The 20268-nt window shown below is 40.8% G+C and overlaps 1 protein-coding gene across 2 annotated transcripts; it reads right to left on the bottom strand.

Annotated features, from left to right (window-relative positions):
* Window positions 1-3297: 3297 nt before the first annotated feature.
* On the bottom strand, window positions 3298-10841 carry FAM216B (family with sequence similarity 216 member B). 2 transcript variants are annotated; one of them, XM_019749786.3, is made up of 4 exons: window positions 10578-10826; window positions 9002-9114; window positions 6178-6298; window positions 3298-4469 (listed from the first exon to the last, which is right to left on the bottom strand). In XM_019749786.3, the coding sequence occupies exons 2-4, from the start codon at window positions 9098-9100 to the stop codon at window positions 4285-4287; spliced, it is 405 nt and encodes a 134-aa protein (XP_019605345.3). In that variant the 5' UTR covers window positions 9101-9114; window positions 10578-10826; the 3' UTR covers window positions 3298-4284. The 2 variants fall into 2 exon arrangements, with proteins under 2 accessions (XP_019605345.3, XP_019605347.3); XM_019749788.3 differs by lacking the exon at window positions 9002-9114 and having other exon boundaries at window positions 10578-10841.
* Window positions 10842-20268: the final 9427 nt, after the last annotated feature.

The raw sequence follows: 20268 nt of genomic DNA, 5'->3' as shown, positions 1-20268 counted from the left end.
TGTAGTAACTTTTAGGTAGTAATAGTAACTAATACAGTAGATAAAGATTTCGAGGGTGGAGGTGGGCTGTTGGTTGCTGAATATGAAGAACAATGTAAACAAGGAAAAGTGAAAATTTACTGAGGACACACAAAACTCACATCACAGTTTTGTCCATGGTGGTTCTTCCTGCAGAGGTTTCTTCTTTTCCTTCTTCTTCATCTCTTCAAACACCATCATCCCCAAAAAATAAGCTAGAGAGTTGTCTGATCAGGATTGATTACTAAACTTTGAAAATTCTTCTATTAAGTCTCCAAGATTACTGCCATCACCACCCTCATGTCTATCACGGCCTCCTTCCCTGAAATTTGTCATGATTCCAAGTAAGACGGTGACCATAATTCGTAGTGACAATATCTTCCACCCGTCTAAGTTTTCTTCCGATCAGCAGCCATAGTCACTGGATTACAAAAAATGAAATGTCTGATATTATAAGAATGTAGAACAACTAGAACTCATGTACATTGCTAGTGGGAATGCAAAATGGTGTGGCCACTTTGGAAAACACTAGGGCAGTTTCTTATAAAGTTAAACCCTAATCTACCATGTGAGTGAGTAATCGTACTCCTAGGTATCTATCCAAGAGAAGTGAAAACTTAGATTTAGACAAAGTCTTCCATTAAAATATTTGTAGCAGCTTTATCAGTAATAGTTCAAAGTTAGACAATCCAAATGTTCATCAACTCATGAGTGGATAAGCAAATTGTGGTAGTTCCATACAATAAAATGCTACTTGGCAATGAAAAGGAACAAGCTATATATATACTGGTATATGCAACGTGATGCACCACAGTAGCATCATTCTAGGTGAGAGAAGCCAGGCACAAAAGCCTATATGCTGTGATTCCAATTATGTAACATTCTGGAAAAGGCACAACTATGGTGATAGATAGCAGATCCGTGATTGCCATTGGCCAGAGTTGGGGGCAGGTACCCAAGGAAACTTATGGGGTAATGGAAACCCTCCATATCATGATTGTGGTGGTGGTTGTGTGACTGTATGCACTTGTCATGACGCATTGAACTTGAATTAAGTGCATTTATTGCACATAAATTGTACCTCAATAGAATTGTTTAAAAAAGAAAACCGATCAGTGACCACATAGAATACAGAATTGCAATAATTCAAGTTCTATTTCTTGTTTTTACAATTATAGTGTGATCACTATTCATTTCAAATCTATTGTTTAGATGTAAGAATAGGTAGTACCAGTGGTTGGAGATATGTGAGCGGATACTCTGGAGTGCTCTGAATTACTTTCCATGCAGAATCAATTGATTATTAAAGGAAAAGCAATATATAGACGCTTAAAACTCAGCGGTAACCTCAGCACTTGTTTAGAACTTAGATCAACAAAAGATTTTAGGGAGAGGAGTATTTTATAACTGATATTATTTAGGATTATTGCTGGCACATGGTGATAATAAAGAGCAAACCAACTTTTAGTAATCTTTATTATTGTTTCAAAATTCTTTATAGACAATGTACCCTTATTGCCTGCTCCTGAATTGGACTGCTCCTGTCCCGTCCTTGCTAAATTACTGCTACTCCTCTTTAGTAGTTGTGGCTTCCTGGGACCCTGGAATAATATCACAGAGTCAGAGGCCAGTGTGATTTGCAAAGTCTTTGGACATTTCATTATTATTCAAGAAGTTTTATTGATTGCCTACCACAGACCAAGGGCTGTTCTAGGTTCTAGTAATTTCAGGTGAATTGGTCACTGATCTCAAGAACTTTAACTTCTGATGGTATCTATTGACATTGTGAGAGCAAGCAACATATAGTCTCCAATAGGTCAAAGTAGCAGACTTTCCCCAAAATTATATGTTGTCCGAGGTTCCCCTTTGATCATCTTTTTCAGTGTCCTCGCCCTTGAGCACCTTTCTTCTGGCACCATAACCAATCATTTTCTTCATAAGCTTTGGGCATGGGGTTCAAGAGGAAAGACGTTGTCTTTTCTGAAGGGAGAGCCAACACGTGGGAATTTCTGCACCAACTTAGATCTATTTGTCCTCCTTATGGGCTATGACAACGCACCTGCCAATTAGCTTATAAATCCTCTATCAGAAAAAAAGGTATTTCTGAGATTTGTAATGGAGGGATGCAGCTCAGAGTCACAAGTGGCCTTCTTGATGTCCTGCATCACTAGCTAAGGTTTACGCAGAAAATATCTGTGCCCATCAAAAAAATAAAGTCTAAGATGAAAGTGCACACAAGACGATTAAAGGGATAAAATCCCCATGGTGGAAACAATGGGGAGGTTAGTAGGGGCCAAATTAGGTCTGTCACACACCTCTGTTCCTTAGGAGGGCTACCCCGTAGCTCACGCCAGTGCCATTTGACTTTTTGTTCTTCTTTTAAGCCTACGTAATGATTCTTATCTTAAAATTGTAAAGCCATTTAGAGGATGAGTCAGGGCCAGGATATGCAGAGGTCAAGAAGCTTGTTTGTGACTAAGTGAATGGACTCAGTGAGGTCAGCATTGGTTTCCCAACGTCATCAGGTCAGACTTGAAGTGGGTCAACTATGTCCCTTGTTTCTCCCAAAGAAAAGTGTCGTGCAGGGGACCCTGCTCGCTGCGCCATTTGTCGTTCAGGTTGTCCGGCAGGGTCTCTGCTCCCGCTCCCCACATAAGAACGCAGGATATGGTGAGGCCAAAAAGGAACACCCACGGAGCCATAAGTAGGGGAGTCATACCACTATATTCTCGCTGGTGGCTGGGTTGGAGAAACAGGAAACAGGAGCCACACAAGTCTCAATCCTCATTGCTCCCCTTGCAGGCTCAGCCACCATCTTTTTGCTAGCCCCCATTTGCTGCTAGCGTAGCCACAGCAGTTATATTAGTAGCCAGTGGCTCACTGGTTACAGCTGACGGCCAACTAGCCACAGCTGATGGCCATCCAATCACAGTTGATGGCCATTTACTACCTGAGTCAGCACCTTACTATGTGAGGCCGAGAGCCTGGAAACTGCTTTCTGGGGCTCTGTCCCCATAAAAAGTCACATAGGATCTCAGAACCAGTATTGGGAGTTTTCAGAATCTCATAACTTTTATATTTTCTATGTTAATGGTTCCAGAGAGATGATAGTAATCATCAATAAGGTTTTTGGGTTGTCTTTTTTTCTTCTGGTAATGTTGCAGCATCTTCAGATCATTGTTAGCATCCCCCTTGTTAAGCATCTAAAGCAACTCCTTTTAAGCGCATGACAAAATCATTGGCTAATTTAAAGAAGGGGAGGCATCTGAACATTTAGAAAGAAGGTGAAGAAAAGTCATTTTTTATTTTGACTTTGTGTGAAGACTGGTGACTAATTTTTAACACACAAAAAAAAATCGCTAGTGATGAAAATAACTATTAAATATAACATAATATTATAACTATGATATGATGATTTGACTCACTGGTACCTCATTTTTGCTTATTCGTATAATCTCGTGTGTTTACCTAAAACCATCAAGGCCACATATAGATTAGACTTGAGATTATTCTTTGGGGCATTTCTTGTTCTGCTGAGAGGGTATCTTCAGCTGCCAGGGGACAATGCGCACGTGACTTCTTTTATGCGTGTCAAGGGCAATAACAGCGATGTAGAATGAACCCAGCTGTGGCAGGTTGGTAAGTCCAAGTATCAAGATAACGCAAAGGGATTAAGTCAGGTGAGAACCAGAAGATTTGGGGCCAAGTTGACTGCCGCTGCTTGATGGGGAAGAAGAAAAGTGAGAAATGTTATAGAAATGCACGGTTCAGTTGCAGCTGGCATGGCTCTGGAAGCCTGTCATGCTCAGTGTTAACTCTGTGTTGGTTTGCATGTTTTCAATAGGTGTAGGGGTGGCTTTCAGGGAATGGTCGGTTACACAGAGATAGGAGACCTGGCACCCTCTGATGACTTGTGTCCTTTCACTGTTCTTGGGACCTCTCTGGGAAGGTCTAATTCAAAGGAAGTTTTCACTTTGAAAGTTTCAAACGTCATTTTACTCTATAGACTATATGAGTGAAGGGTTTCTTTATTCTTAGCTCCGTTGCTCTTAAACCTCTCAACTTGTTCTTGCTGCTAAAATTTATGTGCATGGGACAAAGATTATTTCTAGTTGTGGAGATTGTATTAGAAGTTTTACTATTATTATTACTATTATTATTATTATTATTATTATTCATTCTCATTCAACAAATATACACTAAGCCAGGGGTACATAAGCAAACTGCCTGTTTCAGAGCTCGTGTAAAGTCTTGGTTCCTGCGAGATCAGAGCACTGCACTTCGGGCCCTGGGTGGAACCAGAGACACAGAGCAGGCTGGCAGCCATGTTCCTGTCATGGCCGAAGCCCTCCGGGGGATGGTTCTTTGAGGAGGTTTCTTGGCTGAGGCTTTCTTGGTTGAGTCTCTAAGAACAGCAGCACAAGCCAAGGCCTCCTGTTGAGTAAGATAGCCTAGGAGAAAGAAATGAGAGAAACATCAAGGTCAACAATTTTACAAAAAAAATAAAAAAGCAAACAAGATGGCAAATTATTCACACAATCACAAAATTTCTTCTAGTTGGCTGGATAGAAACAACTGTGGTTAGCACGTCCTGGTTGTATGGTCTTTGAGGACAGGAAGTCTATTCTTCATCTTTTGCATTTCTCATTCAATAAATGAATAAATACGTAGTCATTGGTTATCATGATAGATCGTTTGGAGAGGGACATAAGCCATGAAGAATCTTCATCTGAATTGCTTATCTTCGTTATCAAAACCTTCTTCAAACCAGAAACAGATACGTTCAATCTCTCTGTGTTTGTAAAGTACAGTCTGCAGACCACCTACAAAATCATCTCGCTGAGACCACATTTAATAATGCTTTTTAAAAATTCAGATTTCTGGCTCTACTCCAAAGACCTTTTGAATCAGAAACTCAGAGAGTTAGGCTTGGAAATCTGCATTTTAATAACATACACAGATGGATTTTAAGTGCACTAAACATTGAATATTCCTCTTCTGGGTTCATTGGCTTCAAAGCAATTTTACTCTCAAAAAACGCTACTGGATGATGCTTCTGCAACACTTCAGAAAATCATGGCTCTGCCATGAATCCTCGCTCGGCCATTTACTCATTACATGACCCTGGTCAAGTTATTTAACTTATCCATGTCTCAATTTTCTCTTCTGTAAAATGTGGGTTACAGAGGCACCTACCATGTAGACGTGTTTGAGTTTTAAATAAGACAATGCATGCAAAGTGCTTAGAACAGTACATAGGAAATGCTAATACAACATAGTTACTGTTAATTGTTCTTCTTATGATTTAACTTGCAAAAACCTTGTTTTCCTTTTGTGCAGATACAGGAACAAGGTCAGGTAGATGTGCTAATGCTACGTGAGTGGTTCACAAAAAAAATAGCAATAAATAAAGCTTGGTGGGAGTTAGGAGAAGAATATAATAGAGGGGAACTGAAGACTGAAGTCGTTTCAAGAAGAAAAGGGGTTCAACACCAATTACACCTTTCTGTAGGTTGTTGCTTATGATCAGTGAAGGTCTTTCAGAACCATTACTTTATTTGTGCTTCATAAAATCTCATGAGGTTGGAGAAGAAGAGAGACAGTGGAGCATGGGAATGAAAATGCGTGATCTTCGTCTGTGATGCTCCTGACATTTACTATCTGTGTGATCTTGACCAAGTTATATACACTGCCTGAGCTGCAGTTTCCTACAACCATAAAGCTGGGAGAAAATGAGGCATAACCTGTAGAGCTCTGAGCACAATATCAGGAATATGGTAAATGCTCTACCATGTAACTATCCCTGTTGTGAGTAAGCCAAGCCTCTGAGTTTGCACATCCAGATGCCATTGAGCCCAGACCATCTGCCTAAGGCCACTGCTGTTTCTACTAGATCAAGTTCCTATAAATCTCAGAGGTGTTGACACTTTACAACAACCCATCCTCTGATTTCTTTAAACCCTCTTAATTTACCCATAAAATCTTGCTTCCTATTGTCAGGGATAATCATTTGTAAACTGAGCCTGCCAACTACATTGATAAAATAGCATGTTGCAGTAGCCATTCTACTTCAGTTATTCATGAGAAAGCTTGACTTCCGGTTGCAGTGCAGCAGTGCCTTCCCGGGGTCCTTGGTCCCGGTTCCGGCGCTACACTCACCCAGCAGCTGCTGGTGCTGGAGGCTGTGAACATAGCGGGTTTGCAGGGCCTCCCACTGGGGCCTGGAGTCGTAAATCCTCATGATGCTGTAAAAGTAGCGCTGCTGCCCTCGGGTTAGGGCCTGTGGGAGCAGAGCAGACCATGTGGATGAGTTGATGGAGTTCTACAGAATTAGGAGTGTGATGTATTCTGAGCTGACTTCCTCGGAAATAAGATGCTTCTCTCCCCTCACCCCCACCTCTCTCTCTCTCTCTCTCTCTCTCTCTCTCTCTCTCTCTCTCTCAATATACATACACCCATATACACATATACATATACATATACTGAGGGTGCCAAAAAATATATACACGTTTTAATAGAGGAAAATTGTATTAAAATTATAATACCCAATATATACCAATAGCAAAAGATGAATACAAGTCACATTTGACTTCTGCAATTACAAGAGGTGCTCAAAATGGTTCCCGTCAGTGTCCAGACACTTCTGATTACAGTGTCCTGCTGCTTGAGCGACATTGACCCAAGTGTCCACTTGTATACATTTTTTTGGAGAACATATATATACGTTGTTGGAAAACAACAATTGGGTAGTTTCCCCTCTTAGTTTACTTAAACGATCTTCTGCTGGCCTGTGTGAAGGTGAAAATGGGTAAGCAAAAGATTGTAGGTAAGTAGGTCAAACTATTGGGCTGAGAGAAACCCAAGGTTTTTTTGGTTTTTACTGATCTATTGCAGTGCTTGCTGAGGAAGGTAGGATCTGAGAACCTACACAGGGCCTGAAGTACGCCAGGCCTCTGGCGGGTAAGAAAGGACTTTCCACTGAGAGTTACTTGTCAGTAAGCAGGGGGTAGGTAGGTAAATAGATGGGTAATGTGAAAAGGGTTCAACGTCCTTAATAAAACGTGCTGTGAAAACAAAAGGAAAACAAGCGCTGCCTGCAGCAGTCAAGGAGCTTCCTAAAGGACATGATCAACCCATCTGAAGGTTAAGGCTGAGGAGGAAGTCCCTAAAGGGACTGGAATGAATCCTGGTTCTCAAAGGGCATCATCGTCATCTGGGCACTTGTTAGGAAGGCAAGTTCTCAGGCCCCACCCCAGACCTGTAGAAGCAGAAACTCTGGGGTGAGGCCCAGCACGCTGGGCTTTAACAATCTCTCTGGGTAATGCTGATGCATGAACACTAACATTTGAGAACCACTGGACTAGAAGGAACACGAAGGATAATTAGAGGGAGGAAAAGGGACAAATTTTCATGTAGGGAACAAAATATCTGGATATATTGGGAAGTAGAGTTTTTCTTTACTTCAACCAGAACATAAAATCCAAGATACAAAAGGCTGTAGAGTTAAGCAGGGGAAGGTCATGGAAACCTTTTGTGCTGCGCTAGTAATTTAAACATTACCTCTTACATGAGGAACCACTGGAGGTCTTTAACGCAGTAATTCTCAACAGGACTGATTTTAACCCCCAAGAGACATTTGGCAATGTCTGGAGAAATGTTTGGTTGTCACAAATGGTGGGAGGGAGGAAGGATGCTCCTGGTATCCAATGGGTGGAGGCCAGAGATGCTGGTGAACATTCTACAGCGAGACAGCCTCCAGTCTTTGCAACAGAGAACTACCCAACCCAAAATGTCACACCTTAAGTTGACCAGATTTGCATTTTGGAAAGATCACTCTGGCCCTGCTGTGGAGGATGGGCTTTAAGGAAGACAGACCATTGGCAGGGAAACCATTTAGAAGGCTGCCATCTAGTGTTAGGGAGGAACAAGAAGGGGCTGGCCTTCCATTGCTATTATGTACAGAATATATGTTGAGTGCTTATTTTATGCAGATGGAGGAACTGATAGTGGCAGCAACATTCTAGAAAGCTAGAGATAAAATAAGTTCACCTCAGGCGAAAAAATTAAAAACAATGACAGAATTTTAAGAACTTGTTGATAACCAAGGTAATAGAAATTAAACCTTAGATAATTATTTATAAAAGTAAAGTGACTTTTATCTGTTAGAAATTTTGTGTGGAGTTGAAATATGTGAGTCAGAGTTTTTTTGTTTTTGTTTTTGTTTTTGTTGTTTTTTTAGAGGTCAAGACCTTAAACCCAGTATCAAAAGTATATCCAGTAGCAGCTCCAAGTACTTCACAATTCAAGACATCATTTCAGCTTTACAAGTTCTGAATTAGATGTTTTAAAAGATAATATATTTGAAGAAAAAATGGATTCTTAATTGAGCCTTTTCAAATGCTTGAGAACAATATTATATAAAAATGACACGACAGTTTCAGGAGCAAAGCTCCAAAATGCAATGGGAGTTTACATTACATAAAATAAAATCTTAAAATTTTTGGTTTTATTTAACAAGAAGCGAAAAGCTACTTCTTTTCCTGAGTAGAACTTTCACCTTCCTAAATAAGAAGTAGCAGGAACATTTCTAATAGTCTTATCCTGTTACTCATTCCTTCCTGAGGGGCTGGAAGAGAACTGAAATTTTTACGAAGAGTATTTATGAGAATGGCTTTAACTAATTTTGACTAGACGGAGCTAACATAGCTCTCTAGCAGGGAGCCACAGTGTGGTCAGTCAGTGACTGTCCCATCTCTGGCAGGGGGTCACCCAGAAGAGGTGACCACTGGAGCTCCTGAAACGGGCTAGGTGTAGGAGAAGGTCGTCCAAGCACATTTATTCTCACACACGCTGCCAGCAGCACCGAGGGCTGACATTGGGCACACTGTTTTCCCTAATGCTGGCTAAACAAAGACATGAGAAGTCTTCAAGCCTTGAAGGAGGGACAGACAAGGGCTCTTCATCTGTGAATAATATGCTGTACCTTCAGTAACGAGGTGTCAGAGGCAGAGGGAGGGACGCGAATGAAAGAAATCTGGGGAACATTCTGAAGCTTTTGTTGTCTTTTCCGTTTTTCTCCCATTGTTTATCCTGCAGCTCCAAGGAACAACAAAGCAGAGCATAAAATTTCATTTTGTTCAGCCAATTTTAGGAACGTACCTAAGTAAATAAGTAAGCAAATAAATACATAAACAAATAGCTAAATGTTATTTATTTCCAGGGATAAGAAATTTTCTGACATGTTTCCAAGTAATTGGACCTCACCAGACTACTGAGGCCGGCACTTTTCCCTGTTCTCACCCCTTTTTTATGGGAAGAATAATTCAGAGTCCTTTGTCTCTCTCTGCTTCCCTCTGTGTCTGAAACAGGTGGGTTGTAGAGTTATACTGTGCCACAGCAGTTATTTCTCGATAATTTTAAATAATGTATATTATCTGATTCAAAAAGCAAAATATGTTATTAAGAAAAATTCAGAGAAAATGTAAAATTGAAGACAATAAGATCACCCATAATCTCACTGTCCATAATTATTGTTGACATTTGATTGATTTCCTTTCATTATTTTTTTCTGTGTACATTATGTGCGATTTTAGAAAGGGGAGATCATACTCTATGTGTTGTTCACATTCCAAGCTCATTAAACATCCTTTGAAATACGATTTCTAGTGGCAACATAGTACACCCTTACATCCTTCTCCATTTCTTGCACATTTAGATTTGCAATTTTACAGCATTGTACTATAAAAGAAACTATCAAACCTGAGGTGTATATAATAATTTAAAAATTAGCATCCAAGGAAGAAGACATTGGAATAGGGTTGCCAAGGCACAGAATGGAAGCGCTGAACATTTTCCCCTCTGCTCACAACCTTGTCCTCTGCGGCAATGCCTATCTCATCAGGCGGTCTGAGGAACTGAGATCCCAAATAGCAAACGCCCTCCTTCCATCCCACTTCCTGCTCTCTCTCCTCTACCCTATTGTATGCTCATGCACGTGTACACATGCACTTAAGAAGTTTCTTAACATGTGAAAAAACTCTGGTTCTGAGTTCACAGAGCTCAGACTCAGATCTTCCAGAAGAGAAATGGAGGAAAACGTCTGTCAACATCTCAGTGTAGCCTGTGCCTATGATATGAATTTATAAATTGAACTGTAAATATTTTATTTAATACTTCAACACAAATACTCCAGAAACCATACCAACCAAGATGTGCTCTTAATATTCTCTGTGATAGAAGCCTATACTCTATCCTGTACTCAAATCGTCCCTGTATCCCTCTTCCCATTTTCCAGATCTATAGAGCAGAGCATAAATATTCTTCAAAGCTGGAAAGATTTCTTCTCTCCTTAAATCACATAAGAAAATGACTGATGATATTTCTTGTGGCAACAATTCATGTGTGCTTTTCTTGAGCTGTTGCTGAGAAAATCTATCTTACCTATTCAAGTGCTCTGTACTGGATAAAGTTTGATCAACATGCTTGGGGAACTCAGGAGGAAAAATCTACAAAATAACATATCTGAAACAGACAGACAGGTTTGCTTAAAAGGAACTTACCTTGTATTGTAGCTCCCCCTTTTTAAAAGATGGCATTCATATTCAGCATCTTTTTTTTGCAAAGTCGCTTTCTTCTTGCAGTGGTGGGGGTGGAAATTCAGTCTGTTGATAAGCTGATATCCAAGCAACATCATGTGATAAAACAAAGAGCTGGAAGAATTTGGCTGCATGCCTTTTCCTGCTTCTGGACGACATTCAACTGCACAGTTTAATCTTTTTTCTTCCAAATTGTGTGTCTAATCAGTGTCAACTTCTAAATCTGTCATATCTGTGTTATATGCAGACAAAGGGAAGGAAAGTACATGGAGACAGAGAGACTGAATATTAAAGGTCAAGTAATCTATAGGGACAACTGGCCATTACATGAATATTTCCCAGATTTGGAATCAGTAGCTCCCATCCCCATTCCTCAGAATAATGAAGGAACCTAAATATAGAGGTACAGGAATGCATTGGATGGCGATGACCTGTGGGATTATATCATAGTTCAAGATAAGGTTCCTTTTTTAATTTTTGGAGGAGTATCATATTTTCCATATGTGATCTTGGAGAGAGGCCACATATGATGATAATGAACCTGTGGCACAAAATTCTTGCCCGCACTGACATCATCAGCATAAGCCTCATATTTTAACCAGACTCGTGACAGCAATCTTATCCCTTCCTCTGGGCTGGCATTATGACTACAGCCTTCCTCTCTTTGTTGAGAATCCTCCTTCTGAATTCCAGCTTATTTGCAAAGCTGGAGAGTTTCAGGAGAAAATAGAAGACAACATACCAGAAGAAAACCACAAATTCAAAATTCTTGGAAGGTTGAGATGAAGAAAAAAAAACCAACAGGGAGATAAGAATTATGAATTGTACAGCTTAAAGAGGAAAGAAAGGACTCAACAGACACAAAAAGTTTGCATTTTTTTCAATAATTTAAATGCAGACCTTCTGGGGAATAAACATGGCACAAACAAGAGTTATAAATGCCAGTGAATACCACACAACTTCTCACTGGATTAGAAGGGTTGGTGATTCTCTACTGAGAGATAAAGAGCAGTTATATGAAGAGTTGTCATTGTCAATCGAGTCTCCTTGAATGTTTTTCCAGAATACGTTGAAATGCCTTCTGGAGCATACCACATCTACTGACCGTTACCCATGCTGGTTCATAACAGCATGCATTAGTCCCAATCAGGAAAATGGAAACATCTATATGTTCAACAGAGAGGGAATTTAATGTGAGGAATTTGTTACAAAAGTGTTGGAATGAGCTAGAGGAGCAAAACAAGAAAGATAAGCTGGCCCAGATTTGGCCATTACATTCAACTACAATCACACCTTGAGCTGGAAGACAAAAGGGAAAATGACTTTACCCAGAGTCCATAAACTGCCACTGAGGCTGCTTCCATGGACCCTGCTGCCTGAGCAGCACCTCAGGACCTGCCACTTACCCATCACCCTTGCTTCTGTGTTCTTTCCCAAACTGCTGATGTTACACTTGTGATCACCACCATCACTGCCCCACTCCCGCCACTGCCGATGTGGTTGCCGGTGCTGCCACTGTCAAGATGCAAACAGAAACCGTGAAAATGGCTTCTCCTCTCCTCCAGGTCTCCATTTCCTTCCTCCCATTGGGCTCCAGCTGGCAAGGAATTTTGCAAAATGTATTTTGCAGCCTTCCCACTACTGTGGTAAAGGGAAGGTTAACTACAAAGCTGAGAGATAATGGATACTACCCAACACATGGGGATACCATAGAAAAAATCTGAGCAGTACTTCTGGGATCTAGGAAGCCAGGCAGAAGGCTGAAGGACATAAACGTATGTTGATGTTTGCCTCATACCACTAAAGTTTGGAATTTTATGAGAAAACACAAAATAAAAGATAATTAACTAGCTCTATAGATGGTGTCAAAGAATGAGATGTGCATTTGGGGGCAATGCCTTAAGATTTAAGAATGATGAAACAATGTACATCATCAGTTTTGGATAAAGACATCATTTCCCCAAAGAGTAGCTAGACTTTTCAAAAGAAATTAAAACTGACTCAAAAAAAAAAAAAAAAAAAAAAGAATAGAAACACCCATTATCTAATTACTATGGAGAATATAATGTTAACTATTACTATGGACAATATAACATTGACTATTGGTAGAAAACATGCATGCTATTTTACAGTTGAAACATTGGTAAAGTAATGGGATGCAATGCTTAAGATATTGGTATGTGTGCATACCAATATTTAAACCATGGGTAATAAAATGTTTCCATAGAATAGCTGAGTAAGATCACATGGGCATTAGCGAGTGAGGAGGAGGGACCCATGATTGGAATCCAAGATGAGGTAAACCCTGATTCAAAGAATCCAGTCTGCTGGAAGAAGAGGCAGAGCATCACTGTGTGTCTTGTAGATGAATACTTGTCTGGACATCCACGAAATTTTCTTGGACATCCAGGAAGAAATTTTCTGCTGGTATTCTTTTCCTCCTGCTCCTTGTTTGGGATCTCCTTAGCTGCAGAACTCTCCATGGAGATGGCTCTGGAAGGCACACGTATCCTCTCTTGGCTACCTCACACTTTCAGGGAGTTTCAGTGACCCATAATGAAGTGAAGGAAGTGTCCCTTCCCCACTCTGTGCAGCTGTTTGTCACCTGGACTCCTGAGTGTTTGCACTCAGAGTCTTACACAGCCCTTGATGGACTTTACTTTCTCATAGAAGCTACACAGTCCATTGGGCTCAATCGTGTTTGGTGGGGGTTGGGTTGATTATTCCTCTAGTGTCCTGTTTTGTTTTGTTCTCCAATCTCTTCACAGAAAGCTCCCACTTCTCCAAGATCCCAAATGACAGTTGTCACATACTAACAACACCTTAAGATCACTGGTCTCAGAAATGAGAAATGAGTCCTAGTTTGACCTCTAAGAGCCACATTCAGTGAGTGAAAACTACTTTGAAGCAGTGATTATTAGCAAAGAAATGGCTGGATATGGTCATAGATGTCCTAAGGACTTTGTGAAAACAGATTTCAAAAAATCTAGGGGGAAAATTCTAAAATGGGATGTAACGTGAGGAAATGTTCAGAGATTTCATTTTGACTCTATAATCCCAAATAAATTCTATAGAGGAAAGAGGTAAGATATCTAAAGGAACTAGAATAGATACACTGGGAGTTCACAGACAACTTTAGACTTGAAGCCTGTTTTAAAAACTACAGTTTTTAAAAAACTGTAAGAATTTACACCCAAAAAAGTCTTTTAGGGATTAACAAGGGTCCTCTAAAAACAGATCCCATGCATAGCTATTAAGTAATAGAACTAGGATCAAAACCCATGGCTTCCTGAAGTCTTTGATTTCTCCCTTTGGTCTGGAACTAGAAAGAAATTCATGTCACACACACGTTGCTATAATAAAACATTATCCTTCCTATCTAGCCATTATCCACAGACAAAATTCATTCATCTTTATTCTTTCTGTCCTTGGGATATGTTCCGTTCCCATCTGGAATTCTGCTAGGTTGAATAAGGAGAGGCTTCAGTTTCACAAAGACTAATGGTCATAATTCTGAAGCCAGATATTAATCTTATCATACCATATTAATCTTATCATGACCTTCTAATAATGCTCCATGCAAATGAACATCTAGCAGGCCAGTCCCATCAGTCCTCAGAGCTGTCCAGGCATTTCCAAATTCACAAAAGATGTAAGTGGGAAGCTTAGGTTCTTGCCTATGGAAACACTCTCCATATGTATTCTCATTTTTTAGAAAGGGAATTGAATAAAAATGCCATCTACCACCAGATAATGGATTAGCAAAGCCACTTGAACAACACTATGTGGTATGTACTATGACTATCTCTGTTCAGCCTATGAGGAAATGGAGGCAAAAAGAGGTCAAACAACCTACCATAATCCCACAACTGGGAAGCGGTAGAACTGGGACCTGAACTCAGGCACCCTCTTCTTAGCATTTATGCTTTTATGAAGAATCGATGGAAAGGGTTTGTCTCACCTTCTCTTCTCTTTTGCATAGAAATCTCACTTTATATTTCTTTGGCCCTGATGTGGTAACGAGACAGAGGGGGTTGTGAGAGCTCATGGAAGATGAACAAATCAAAAAGTTTCAAGAAGTAACTTCTGCTACACATGGACTCTTTCAAGGAAGATTCTAGGAAGGAAGTGAAGCTGCATACTCATCAGCGTAGTTATGGGCAATACGATTTCCTGGAAGGACATCTGAAATGCTTGGGTATCCAATGAGTTAGTAGGGGATACCAACTGCATGAGCCAGTGGAATCACAAATAACAACATAATACATAACATCTGGTCTCCAATCAGAACTAATTCTTGGAATTGTCAAATATGTTAGCTTATGTTATAAAAACTAAAATCTTAGGGTGAAGTCATGATAGGTTTCATTGCTGACATGTACCATGTAGGCAACATTCAGCTGCAGGTAACAGAGATTCCAAACAAATCGTGGTTTAAACAAATACGATTTATTCTTGTCACTTTACAAGACGTGAAGCAAGATGACAGTAGTGTTCGGTCAGTGGTTCTGGGTGGGGGTCTGTGGTTCTCTTGGCCTTCTCCTCGCGGTCATCTGCTGACTATTTCAATCAAAGACAAGATGTGGCACAAAGCCCAGAGTTTATTTTCATGCACCTTTCCCTTATCAGAGAGGAAAACTCTCTGTCAGAATCTTCTCAGCTGACGAACATTTCATAAGCCAGATAGATTAGTCACTCATTGCTATTACTGCTAAACAAACAGCCACACAATCATCCCAGGGACACACAATAATTCACATTCTCTCTCGTGTGTCTCCAGGTCAGCTGGTTATAGGCTGCAAGTTGGCAGGTCAGCCAGAACAGCTGTTCCATGTGGCTTTCCTTCTTATGAGACCTGGGCTACCCAAGGGCTTATGTCCTTGTGGCCAAGGTCAGAAGCTCTCTGATAGGCAAGCCTCAGCTTGGAATTGGCACCCTCCTACTTCTGCTGCCTTCCAAGTCCAAAATCAATGGGACAGGAAAGGATACTCTTCTCAGGGAGGCCATGGGGACTGAGCGAATGTTTGCTGAAAGGCAATGTAATCTGCCACAAAAGGACAGTATGTAGGCCAACTCCTAGACCAGGGGCGGGGTTGACCTTCCCCGAAGCCAAAAGATATTTATCCAACCTTAATCAAATGTGAATGGCTGCTATCCAGAAGGAAAGAGGTAAATGGCTTTAGATAGGTAAGGAACCGTGTCAACAGGGTTTGCCACAAGGTGGGGATTTCATCCACAAGGGATTTTTATATAGTTCTATTTACCTCTTACACTATGACAGAATTCAGATGTAGTATATTTAAATAAATAATTGTTTGTTTGTGCTTCACAACTCTGGGGACAGGGGAGAAGATGAGGAAGGGAACTATCATTTATTATGTGTCTAATATATATTAGAAACTGCTAGGAACTTATGATAGACTATTTCATTTATTCTTCATAATACTTTGAGATAAATGGTATTATAATTGTATGGAGGAAAAAATGGAGGCTTTGAGAAATAACTTGACAATTTATATATATGATACAAGGGAGAGCCTGGATTTAGTTCAAGTTTGACACTACGGCTTTTATTCTGTTTGTTGTACCATGTTATCTTTACTACATTTTGCTCAATTTGTTTAAGAGCTATTTCTAGAATATTCTATGTGGACTCTCATAGAAGACACTTAATTATCCTCAAACAGGATAGTTCTTTATATGTGTGAAATGAGCAATTCTGTCTCTCTAGTAAGTAGTTTTTCTCCAGGTTCAAAATAGTCAGTTCCTTCAATAATTCCTTTTATTATACGTGTAAGCTCTGTAATTGTTCCATTTTTCAGAAGGCCTCCAGGTAGTCAGATGTAGAAGAATAACTCTTAACCAAAACGATCAAGACCAACAGCTGGCTGATTACTCTTAAATCAATCTCTGTAATATTTAATTAAAACTTGTCATTGCAATAACAAGTATAATAACATAAACAGGTTTGTGAGCGTACCCACATTGGGAAGCACACAATACAACTGTGAGTACCATTAGTTAATCAGGAGATGTCACAGAAATAAGGTTGATTCAGAGACCTTTGACAAAAACGTTTCCTGGAATCACCACTAATGGCCTAAGGAAAATCCCCTGCAGCCCAAATGGTAGATGTAGTACAGATGCTTCCCGACCCACTGACAGAGAGGTTACTTCCAGATAAACTCATTATAAATTGAAAATGTCGTTAAGTCGAAAATGCATTTGATATACGTAACCTACCAAACACTATAGCTTAGCCTCACCTACCTGAAACGTGCTCAGAACACTTACATTAGCCTAAAGCTGGGCAAAATGATCTAACAGTGAACACACTGTAGCGTATGGGTTGTTTGCTCTCGTGATCGCATGGCTGGAGGGGAGGTGTGGCTCACTGCCGCTGCACAGCAGCAGGAAAATATCACACAGCAACATGGCTAGCCCGGGAAAGGACCAAAACTCAGAAAAGGAAGTTCCTACTGAATGTGTGCCGCACCATTTAAAGTGCAAATATCGCAAGTCGAGCCTCATGTCGGAGACCTTGTGTACATTGAAATCCAATTTGCAGTTGAATTCCCCACCAGGCTGTTGCTCATGTTCCTTATTTCCCACTTTTGCTGGGTCTTCTTCTGCTTTTGTATCCTTTGTTTTGGTCCTTCAAATCTGTATAAGTTATGCAGAATGAAACACAAAGAATAGTAGCTTAATGAGACACAGCTTTCCTTTTCGAGCAGGTTACAAGAAAGGGCTTTCATCCTGGCTTACCCCTCTCTTGTTACTGTATTGAATGCAGTCCAGGTCCAAACAGCTCACCTGATAAAGCTGACCTGGAAATCTTTTGTGATGCTGCCTCTTATACTTGCCCTGGTGTGTTCTTTCTAGCACTCTGCTCCTTATCTGTTGGCAAAAGACTCAACACTCCGGTCTCCTGCTCCATCTGATGTTGGAGATCAGGGCTGTGGGCATCATCTTCGGCCTTCCCAAACCCACAGGTAACGTTACCTGCTCTGGTCTGGCGGTCTGTCCACACTTGTGAGTGGGGCTTCCTAGTTATTTTGAGATCAAATCTAACTTGAGACAGTGATGCCCAGAGATGAAACTCTCAGATGCTTGAATCCAAAAATTTTGAATCTGCAGAATGGTTCCACAATATTCTACCTACACAATTTTGGGCAGGTTTCTTAACCTCTCAAAGTTTTAGCTTCCTCATCTGTAAGAAGGTTATTTCAATAATTCCTATCTACTAAGGATGTTTTGAGCATTAAATGAGATAATGAAGTTTGAGCTCGAGCAAGTCCCCAATCCATGGTAAACTTGCATAGTGCTTAGGTACCAAGCGCAGGTCTCAGATTTTCACATACACTGTTTTGTTTAATCCTCACATCAACCCCGTGAATTAAGTACTATTCGCCCTATTCGGTAGGCAATCTGTGGCACAGAGAGGTTTCGTGGCTCAGTCAGTTATATGGCTGTATAGTTGTACAGCTATTAAGTGGTAGCCCCAGGATTTAAACCCAGTTTGCCCAGTTCCAGAGTTTGCCTCGCTGAGCGCTATGCTATGCTGCCTGCATGTTGGTAGCTTTTACTATGGGTGTTCCTGCCCTTACCTGTATAGGCTTGACAGAGAGGGATGGAAAAAGACTGAGGCTCTCTGTTTTGCATGAGGTCATTCTCCTTGCTGTCTTTTACCACTGACTTACATCCCCCTTTCACTTTTCCTGTGCAGAAGATAAATTCACAGCCTCTGCTTTCTGCCCTGCCACTCATGCCCAGCTCCCGCCTTCTTCTCACCTCACTAGGGACTTCCTGTGTCACTCCATGCCTCTGATTTAGCATTAGCCTCTGACAAGGCATAAACTGACAAGTTTCTCGGTTATGACTACTTAGAGCCAGGCTCCAGGAGGCTTCTAATCCCCCACCTCTGACTGTCCACTCTTAGACTACCTGAGCTTGGCGGCGACCTTTCAGAACATTTCTGCCTGCACTTGACAGCACCTGGCTGACCAGAGCAGACTCTGAGGAGACTAGTTACTTCCTACGACCCTAATGTTATACTCCTCTGCATACTTCCCTAGAGAGGGTTGGTTCCCTTAGAAGCATAGTGCGAAACTAAAGGAGAGCAGGAATTTGGAGAGTTGGGGTGGGGGTGAGCTGTCATTTTACATAGAGTGGTCGGGTGACCCGGTGACCCAACATCCTTTGAGCAAAGACTCCATGGAGGCGAGCTGTGGGCTAACATTTCGTGATTGATATTAATTCCATGTCTCTTCTCCTTATTATGCATAGGCTCTTATGTTCCGAATCAATTTAGCAAAAAAAGGTCACACTTAATTCCTCCAAATTTTCATGAACACCCTCCAGCTTTCTCTCACCTTCTTTTCGTCAAAGACTAAGATCAACAGACTGAAGCTGAGCCCAGTTCTTCACATCAGCTGTCAAGCAATCCTTTCTTGGCACATAGTAGGCACTTAGCAAATATTTGTTAGATATTTTTTAATATTTAATATTTCTCAAAGCAATAAAGGAACAACGGCCACTAGCTCATAATAGAAGGTGATAGCTGATAATGAAGTTTGAAGCCTCCAGGAATATATTCCTTTGGATGGAATCCTTTGAAAAGGCACTTGGGAAGCAAGATCTAAAGGCAGACTGGAGAACAACGGGGGTGATCTGTAGTTTGGCTGAAGCTCTCCCTATGCGGTGCCTTGAGAACTGCCTTCAGGTAGATGGGCATGAGCTGCCCTTGAACTTGAGGACTGTACACTCAGACATCGACTCTGTGAGAATAGGAAGTGGGAAAGTCAACCCTGAGGTATTTTTCCATTTAGCTTTTAATCTTCTGAGTGAGCTTTGCTGCCATTCACCACAAAACAAACAGCAGGGAGTTTTTCCCAGGGCCCCACATCTTGGGCGGGCTGAACACAAACGGCCCTTGCCAACAGTCCCTGCCCTGAGTGTGCTGCTCGTAAGGAGAGAAAACAGAAATTCACAAACTGTGGAATTCGGACATGCCATATAGGAAAACTTCCTGGGCCATAACTTTTTTCTTGGCTTGAAAACATGCAAACTGTGGAAATCAAACGTAGTCTGTATTTTGTGAACATAGATAAAGAGCAAAAGAAACTTAGATGATCAATGACCATATAATTTATTATCCCACCTGGGGCACTTTGACAGTGAAAGTGTTTCTATTAATCATCAGACTGGGAAAACAGGCATAAAGCAAGACTTTCTCAGGCAAATCAGAATATATGGTGACTCTTTGTAGAGGAAAGGTACTGTGGAAAAAAAAGTAAAGAGAAGTATATGTAACATTTAACATTCCCCCCTACTGTCCATTTTGCATACCTTTGATGCTACCATCTCTACTCATGGAATCACCAACTCATAGAATTGTGAGGCTCAAATTGGGCTTTCAAGTTAGCGATGCCCTTCTACTTAAAAGATAGTAAGTAGTCCAGGGGTCAGCAGGACTGGCTTCATCTGGAAACTGGTGAGAAATGCAGAATCTCAGGCCCACCCCAGAGCTGTTGAATCAGAATCTGTGTTTTAACAAGGTCCCCAAGAGATTCATATGCTTATGAACATTTGACGGGCACCGATTTAGCCATTTACCAAATACAGTAAGTCCTCGAATAATGTCATTTTGTTTACC

Source organism: Rhinolophus sinicus, chromosome 16 (genome assembly GCF_057876585.1).
Source record: "Rhinolophus sinicus isolate RSI-liver-muscle chromosome 16, RSI-T2T, whole genome shotgun sequence".
NCBI classification, from domain to species: Eukaryota; Metazoa; Chordata; class Mammalia; order Chiroptera; family Rhinolophidae; genus Rhinolophus; species Rhinolophus sinicus.
Note: the sequence above shows the minus strand (reverse complement) of the source record. Positions and strands in the feature narration are given on the sequence as shown.

Excerpts from the sequence above, each read along its gene's own strand:
- FAM216B (XM_019749786.3), bottom strand. The coding sequence starts at position 9,100 with ATGGGAGAAAAACGGAAAAGACAACAAAAGCTTCAGAATGTTCCCCAG. Across the intron at positions 6,299-9,001 it reads CTGACACCTCGTTACTGAAG|GCCCTAACCCGAGGGCAGCA; the intron begins GTACAGCATATT and ends CTGCTCCCACAG. Across the intron at positions 4,470-6,177 it reads CCAGCACCAGCAGCTGCTGG|GCTATCTTACTCAACAGGAG; the intron begins GTGAGTGTAGCG and ends TCTTTCTCCTAG.